Source organism: Mirounga angustirostris, unplaced genomic scaffold (assembly GCF_029215605.1).
Source record: "Mirounga angustirostris isolate CCGP_5_RB_7025 unplaced genomic scaffold, mMirAng1.0.hap1 SCAF_8, whole genome shotgun sequence".
In the NCBI taxonomy this organism is placed as follows: domain Eukaryota; kingdom Metazoa; phylum Chordata; class Mammalia; order Carnivora; family Phocidae; genus Mirounga; species Mirounga angustirostris.
Genome location: NW_026991716.1, coordinates 31,730,768 through 31,738,973, shown reverse-complemented (window position 1 = coordinate 31,738,973; position 8,206 = coordinate 31,730,768). Strand labels below are relative to the sequence as shown.

General features: G+C 51.2%; 2 protein-coding genes across 12 annotated transcripts in view; one reads left to right on the top strand and one right to left on the bottom strand.

Moving 5' to 3' along the window:
- The first annotated feature begins 606 nt into the window (after positions 1-606).
- Positions 607-8,206, top strand: part of TCP11 (t-complex 11) — a 64,927-nt gene continuing 57,327 nt past the window's right edge. For 3 of the 11 annotated variants that reach the window (XM_064597491.1, XM_054505827.2, XM_045866750.3), the window contains exons 1-2: positions 617-1,118; positions 7,228-7,307. The gene's annotated coding sequence lies outside the window, so the exon portion shown is untranslated. Of the gene's footprint in view, positions 1,119-7,227; positions 7,308-8,206 lie in introns of all 11 variants that reach the window. The other 8 variants (XM_064597490.1, XM_064597492.1, XM_064597494.1 and 5 more) reach the window with 8 other exon arrangements.
- LOC123837666 (cytochrome c oxidase subunit 4 isoform 1, mitochondrial) lies at positions 7,207-7,929 on the bottom strand. Its single transcript, XM_045866753.3, has one exon. The coding sequence runs from the start codon at positions 7,847-7,849 to the stop codon at positions 7,340-7,342; it is 510 nt and encodes a 169-aa protein (XP_045722709.1). The 5' UTR covers positions 7,850-7,929; the 3' UTR covers positions 7,207-7,339.

The following is an 8,206-nucleotide window of genomic DNA, read 5'->3' as shown; positions in this document are numbered from 1 at the left end:
CATCCTCACTCGGCGTTGGCAGGGAGGGGAGGGGAACGACCTTTGGCAAAAGCAATCTGCAGTATCTTCTAAAATTAAACCCAGGGCCACTTGACCCCAGCAATCCGACTCCTGGGCACACACAGATATGCAACAGGGTTTTATCACACCCTCGCTCATGGTAGTAAAACACTGGGAATGCGAGTTTTATTGTATGTAAATAAATAAATAAATAATACCACTATACAACCATAACAGCTCCTGTGATACGGAAAAATCTGTCTAGCAAGGTGCCATGTATATGCATTTCTGTATATGTAAATGCAGAAAGAAATATTTGCATATGCTAATAAGAACACGGGGAAAAATACAAAAGAGTTAATTCTAGGTTCTTGATTTGGGTTTCCCGAGAGTGGATGATACTGAGGTGGGTCCCCAAGGAGGAGTAAAGAAGAAAGGAAAAGAAGGAGAAGGGAGAAGAAGAAGAAGGAGAAGGAGGAGAAGGAGGAGAAGGAGAAGGAGAAGGAGGAGAAGAACGGAGTTGGTATTATGTGTGATACGAACGAATGTAGGCATGATGCGACCCTTACACACGTGTAGGTATCTGATTAATTGAAGTTCTACGCACTGTAGTTCTGCGACGGGCCCGAGCAGGGGAGGAGGCAGCGGGGCTCCCTCGGCCGGCCGGGCTCGCGGCTCGGGGCCCCTGGGGCCGGCGGGCAGAGGCTGCGCGCTCCCGGGGCGGCGAGCGGCGGGCAGGCCCGGCGGGTCCCGGCGGGTCCCGGCGCCTGCGGGCGCGTTGCCCCTGCACCTCGTCGGGGGCGCGGAATCCCTGGCCTCGAGGGCAGCAGACGCCCGCCGCCCCGGAGACCGCGCGGGGATTTTCCATGGGGGGCGGAGGCTCCTGAAAGGCGCCTTGTCGGCCCGGGTGGGGCGGGGAGAGAGAGGCCGGCGCGGCGCGGGGCAGCGGGGCCAGAGAGGCCTGGGGGTGGGGGTGGAGGGGGGGACCCTGGCCGGCCCCACCCCCACCCCCACCCCCACCCAGGGCCGCGTCGCGGATGCCCCCCTCCCCGGCCCGCCGCTTCGCGGGATTTTGCTGCAGCTCGGCCGGAGGCCCGAAGCCCCTGTTCAGCGCGGAGGCGAGTATTACCTGCATGCGGAGGGGGCTGGGAACCCGCGCCCCGCGGGCCACCGGGTTTGTGCTTGTGCGCAGGCGGGCCTTATTTTAGAGCCCGAGCGTGGCTTGGGCAGGCCCCTGGGGGTTGTCCGCGTCTGGGGCACCCTGTCCCTGCGGCCTAGCTCGTTCAAGCGACCTCTGCATGGTGAATGACTAGAGCCTTTGGTAGGAGATGTCTGGGGATGTCCCCTCTGGTGTCCCCATCGTCTCTCCAGATCCCTGAGCAGCATTCCTGTACCATCAGAATCCCACTTCACCGGCCCTGCGGCTCCATCGTTCCTCTCCATCTGTGGCCTGCCCCCCTCTCCCTCCCCTCCAGCCAGACAGGGCCACCCCTGGGGACAGGGACTGTATCACTTCCCAGAACAAAACCACAGGCAGCCCCAACATACAGTAGGTGTCTTTTACCGAAATTGACTCTGGCAGGGCAGAGAAAGAGGACACTTTGAGTCAAGTGGTTCTCTCCATGTCCCTTGAATAAAAATCTAATTAGGTCTTAGATATCTGTTGTTTGTGCCAAGAGAAGAACTTAGAAATGTAGCTGGAGCCTTGGGCCACTCAGGGGGCCTGGCGGCAGGAGGGCAGAGGTGTGACAAAACTTGTAGCTTAAAAAAAAAAAACCCAAAAAACAAAACAACAGCACAAAGTTTAAGGGTTAAGTGGAGGTGGCCAAGAAGCTTCTCTTGTTCTCTTGCCCTGGGCTGTTTGCCAGGAAAGAGGGAGGAAAAAGAAAAGAAAAGCAAAGCAAGAAAAAAAAGAAAGCCCAAGTAGGGGTTTAGCGGCTCCAGGGGAAGATTTTCTACCTGGAACTAAAGCAAGAATTGGGCTGCAAACCAAATCTAACTTCTTCTGTGACCAGAAGAGTTGCAAGAGAGAAATGTGTGCGTAGGTGTGTGTGTTGTGTGTATAAAAACCTTGGGCTTGGGGTCCGAGTTCTGATTTCAGGATTTGAGTGATGGTCTCAGACACTTCCATCAGCCCCTTGACCCTGGGAAAGATCCCTGACTTCTCCAAACCTCCGTTTGATTACCTGTAGCCTGGGGATAAGCATCTCACTGCATTCCCCTGACAGTTTAGTACTGGCTGTGTGAGGACCCATCTCAGTTCCCTGCTCACCAGGTCCTCTGGAAGAGGCATGCCAATGTTCACTGCAGCATTATTCGCAACATCCTAAAGGTGGAAACCACCCATGTGTCCATGGGTAGATGAATGGATAGACAAAATGTGCTGTACCCATACAATGGACTCTGGTTTGGCCATTCAGAAGGAGGGAAGTTCAGATCCATGCTACAGCATGGATGAATCTTGAAAACATGATGCTCCGTGAAAGGAGCCAGTCACAAAGGGACCAATGTTATGTGGTTCCACTTCTGTGTGTTGCCAAGAAAAAGGCAAATTCATAGACTCAGAAACTAGAATAGAGGTGACCAGGGCCTGAGGGGAGGGGAAATGAAGGGTTTACTGCTTAACGGATACAGATTTTCTGTTTGGGATGATGAAAACATTTTGGAAATAGATAGTGGTGATGCTTGCACAACCCTGTGACTGGAATTAATGCCACTGAATTATACACTTAAAAATGGTTAAGATGACAAATTTTATATTATACATATTTTCCTACAATAAAACATTAAAAAAAAAGGAAGGCCATGGGACCCGATTGTGAAAAGAAAGCCGTTTTTTTTTAAGATTTTATTTATTTTTCAACAGAGAGAGAGAGAGAGAGACAGCGAGAGAGGGAACACAAGCAGGGGGAGTGGGAGAGGGAGAAGCAGGCTCCCCGCCAAGCAGGGAGCCTGATGCGGGGCTCGATCCCAGGACCCTGGGACCATGACCTGAGCCGAAGGCAGAGGTTTAACGACTGAGCCACCCAGGCGCCCCAGAAAGCCCTGTTTTTAGTAGCCGCGCTTTTGTGATAGCTCCCAACTGGAAACAGCCCCAAAGTCCATCCACAGTGGAGTGGACAGAGTGTTGTCTGTTCCCACAACGAGATGCTATACAGCTGTGAGAATAAGTGACAAGCACACACAGCGTATCTCACCGCTGCGATGGTGAGTGAAACAGGCCAGACGCAAATGAGAACGTCCTGGAGGATTCCATTTCTATGAAGTTCAAAAACAGGCAAAACGATGTATGGTGCAGGGGGTCAGGATAGGGTTACTCCTTGGGGAGGGATTATTAGAAAGGGGCTTGAGGGGGCCGACAATTTGCTGCTTCCTGATCTCAAAGATGCTGTTATCTGGGTGTGTTCACTTGGGGAAGTTTCTCCAAGCTGCTTATACTTACCATGCGTGTTCTTTTCTGCATTGACGTTTACTTCGACAACACTTCTTTTTTCGAGTTCTGGTTCACGTCTTGAGTGGAGGGAATGGTGAGCTAGAGAGCAGAACTACGGAAGCTTGATTTACACACTTCATCTGTGCCAAACCAGAGGGACTATGCAACTAGATTTATAATTCTCTACGCTGCTTGTGATTTATCCCGCGCCCCCCTGCCTCGTCCCCTGGCCTCCACGGGCTGTTCCCAATTAGTTTTTGAACTCTGAACGGCCGACTTTCCATAGCTAGCACTGCCAGGGACCTGGAGGGGAATGGGCTGCACCCCAGCACCAAGAAGAGGCCCCAAGCAGCAAGCTCACAGCTTCTGGAGCAAAAGCCACCCTACCCCGGGCTCATGCGTGCACGGTAGGCCTTCAGCAAATATTTGCGTGCGGACCGTGGCATCAGCGTTCTTCAAGTGCACCCCTAGTATCCCACCACCCCCGTTAGGGAAGGAGCTGTTTGCAAGGCCGTAGGGCCTGGGGGCCTAGAGAAGAGGTCGCCCCTTTCCCCAGCATCAGGAGCCCACCTCCAGCTGCCCTATTGGGCACCGTGGGGAGAGCTGATCTAAAACATTTGACTTGGCTCGGGCTGACCCAAGGTGACTCCTGACACCAAACAACCCTGCAGTTGGGGTTAGGACTTATATTTTTGCTTGGTGACAAACTGCTAAATAATAGATCTGGCTGGGGTTTCGGTTTCTCCCCCACTGGCTTGACCAATGTGTTGGCCTTATTGACTCAATCAGCAAGTTATTTTGGCCCTGTGGGGACCCAGACCTTGGTTTCTTCCCCCGGAGGCCTTCCCTTCTCTCCTGGGTGTTTGGGCCTCCCCCAGGTGTCCTGTTTGTTTGCCTCCTTGTCTGAGGCCCTGAGGGCTGAAGAAGGCAGGGTGGGGCCTTTGCCAGACTCCGGGCTTTACACGTCCTGGGGCACAAGGCCCTGGGGGAACCGAGTCCTGCTTGCAGCATGTTCCCCAAGTGCACCTGAGTCCCCGCAGCATCTCTATCCCCTTTCTGTTTGTCCCAGCCATGCTGTCCTCCCTCTCCCTCCAGGCCCCTCCACCTTCCTCCCTGCAGCAAATAGCTGGCCATTCTTGGGTTTAATGACAGCAGTAGCAGAAACATCACTCCTTCCATGGGAATAGTGTTTTATGGTCTCCGAAGCCCGTTCACAGTGTCACGTCACCTGACCCTCCCCCCTCCCCCGCCCCTGTTCGGGGCTGAGGCCCTCAGAGGCTCTTGGACTTACTCAGTGGCAGGGACTCAATCAAGGTCAGAACCTGTCTTTTGATTTCTGGTCCTGTCTTGCGTTCTCTGACCCAAGATGCCCTCTTGCCTTTGGAGACTGGGGCAGAGGCTGCTAGTTACTACCCCAAACCCATTCCCCTTCCTTGCTCAGTGACAGAACCTCAATTTTAGCATCACTGTGCCCAGGCAAAAGGAAAATGCGGCCAGTGATCTGTAAGCAGAAACTTCAGGAAAACTCCTTAAAAGGGGATGAATGGGTTGGGGGCATGTATCCTTTTTACCTTTCCTCACTGCCTGGAGTTCAACGGTGAGGTGACTTGGAGGAAAAAGCCATGTTCTAGGATAGTAGAGCAGAAATACAGAAGAAGCCTGTGTCTGGGATGACCAGAGAGCCACCAGACCAGCTCAGGTTTCCTACCTCCAGTCCGACTCTTGATTTCAGCTCAAGTGATGACCTCAGGGTTGAGAGATCAAGTCCTGCTTTGGGCCCCTCACCAGCAAGGAGTCTGCTTGGGGTTCCCTCTCTCTTCTTCTGCTCCTCCCCTCATGTGCGCACACACACTCTCTCTCTCTAAGAAATAAATAAATATTTAAAAAATAAATAAATAGACATTCTAATGTTACTTCCCACACAGCTCATGGGCCATAAGCACCCACATTGGAAATCACTGGTGTAGCATAAAGGGCCCAGTTTTTGCAGCCAGAAGGACCTGAGTTCAAATCCTGTCTCTGCTACTTATTAGCCACAACCTTGGTCAAACTCCTCAGTCTTGTTAAGCCTTGCTTTCCTCATCTGCAGAATGGGGGTAGGAATAGAACCTGCTTGATAGGGTTTTGTAAATTTTCTAGCATGGTGCTGGGCACCGTGTAAGAAGCAATCCATATTAGAAAATGTCTTCCTTCAATAACAGCTTCCTATTTACAGGGCAGGGATGGTGGTAGGGTGAGTTGAAGTCTTTTTTTTTTTTTTAATTCCAGTGTAGTTAACATATGGTGTTATGAATCAAATATATTGATTCAACAGTTCTATACATCACTCAGTGCGCATCATGACAAGTGCACTCTTAATCCCCTTCACCTGTTTCATCCATCACCACTACCTGCCTCCCCTCTGGTCACCATCAGTTTCTTCTCTATAGTTTCTTCTCTAAGAGTCTGTTTCTTGGTTTCTCTCTCTCTCTCTCTTTTTTTCCATTTGTTCCTATGTTTTGTTTCTTAAATGAGTGAAATCATATGGTATTTGTCTTCCTCTGACTGGCTTATTTCACTTAGCATGATACTCTCTAGCTCCATCCATGTCATTGCAAATGGCAAGATTTCGTTCTTTTTTATTGCTGAATAATAGTCCATTGTATATATACGTGCCACATCTTCTTTCTCTATCCATCTTTTGATGGACACTCGGGCTGCATTCATATCTTGGCTATTATAAATAATGCTGCAATAAACATAGGGGTGCAGATATCCTTTCAAATTAGTGTTTTCATTTTCTTTGGGTAAATATCCAGTAGTGCCATTAATCGGTCCTAGGGTAGTTCTATTTTTAATTTTTTGAGGAACCACCATACTGGTTTCCACAGTGGCTGCCCCGGTTTGCATTCCGAGTCTTGGAAGTATTGAAAACAATGGTAGGTCCCCAAAGAACCTTTTAATGACACCCATTATTTTAGTATCCAGGTGTTTTTCATTTCTCCGGCAACAGAAACCATGTTCTGAAGATTCCTACCGGGGCTACAGCATGGGACTAGGAGTCCTGCCAATATTTTCCCAGCTTTGCACTACCTGCTGTAAGCTTCTGATCGCATCATGCCCCTCTCTTGGCCCGTTTCCTCAGCTGGAACATGGGACGTTTCCGCTAGAAGCTGTCCCTCTCCTGCAGTTAGGACATCGCCATTGTCAGCCCCAACTCCTGTGACCTTTCCCCACTCCCACCCCCTCCCCTATGCCCTCTGGACTTGATTTCTGAGGTCCTGTCCCTAGTGGCTTGTCATCCCTTTCCCTGACCTGTTCACCCATCAGTTCCTGCGTTCTTGTGACTCTGCCCTTTTCCAAGTGTTCTCCATCCCAGCAACATAGGAGATTCCATCATCTCTCTGGGGAGGGGGCAGCACGAAGATCTGTCTCATCTCTGCAACAGACTAGACGTAGTTTCAGATCTTTGCCCCCAAACAGGTTCAGAGCACTCTCAGTGTGCCACGTGTTTTAACTCACATAACACCAGGAGGTAGATACTAGCATTATTATAGTTGTCTCATTATTCCTACTTCTTTTTTTTTTTAAGATTTTATTTATTTTTTTGATAGAGAGGGAGAGACACAGCGAGAGAGGGAACACAAGCAGGGGGAGTGGGAGAGGGAGAAGCAGGCTTCCCCCGGAGCAGGGAGCCCGATGCGGGGCTCGATCCCAGGACCCCGGGATCATGACCTGAGCCGAAGGCAGATGCTTAATGACTGAGCCACCCAGGCGCCCCTCATTATTCCTACTTTTTTTTTTTTTCACGTAAGCTGCTCGTTTATTAGCACTGGTGACGCAACGTAACGGTTTCCAGTGAAGATGCTGAGCTGTGTGGATCTGGCAGAGCAAGGTGAGGCTCAGATGGGTGAGTGGTGCGCTCCTCTATTTCTTCCACTCGTTCTTGTCGTAGTCCCACTTGGCTGAGAAGCCCTGAATCGGGCTGACCTTCATGTCGAGCATCCTCTTGGTCTGCTTGGCCACCCAGTCCTCTTCAAAGGTGTGCGGGACGGGGCCGTACACATAGTGCTTCTCCCAAATCAGAATGAGAGCAGTGAAGCCGAGGAAGAACATGGCGGTGCCCACAACTGTCTTCCATTCATTCGTGCTCCTGTTCATTTCAGCAAAGCTCTCGTTGAACTTCATGCGGTATAATTCAACTTTTTCATCAATGGAGAGACTGCTCCAGGGAGCCTTCTCCTTCTCTTTCAAGGCCTTCTGGCTAGCAGAGAGGTTCTTGACGTGGGCCACATCAGGCAGGGGATAGTCACGCCGGTCAACGTAACTCGGGAGAGCATGGTCTTCACTCTTCACGACACTTCCATGTGCTCGTACACACACTGAGGGGGAAACTGCTCGCTTGCCAATTAGGCTAAACACTCTGGTAGCCAGCATTCTGCCGCTGCCGCCCGCCGCTGCCCGCCGCGCCCGCCGCGACCGCCCTCTGTGCCCCGGCTGCCCGCGACCGGAAGAGACCGAGCTCATTATTCCTACTTTTAAAATAAGGAGAATGAGGCACAGAGAGGTTAAGTCACTTGCCCAAGGTCACAGAGCCTCTAAGGGGCAGGGATGCATGTTTGCCCAGGCAGTCTGGCTGGAGAGCCCATTGCTCTTCACCCACTGCACTAGATGATACCAGATTTCTTTTTTTTAAGATTTTATTTATTTATTTGACAAAGAGACACAGCGAGAGAGGGAACACAAGCAGGGGGAGTGGGAGAAGGAGAAGCAGGCCTCCCGTGGAGCAGGGAG

Excerpts from the sequence above, each read along its gene's own strand:
- LOC123837666 (XM_045866753.3), bottom strand. The coding sequence starts at position 7,849 with ATGCTGGCTACCAGAGTGTTTAGCCTAATTGGCAAGCGAGCAGTTTCC.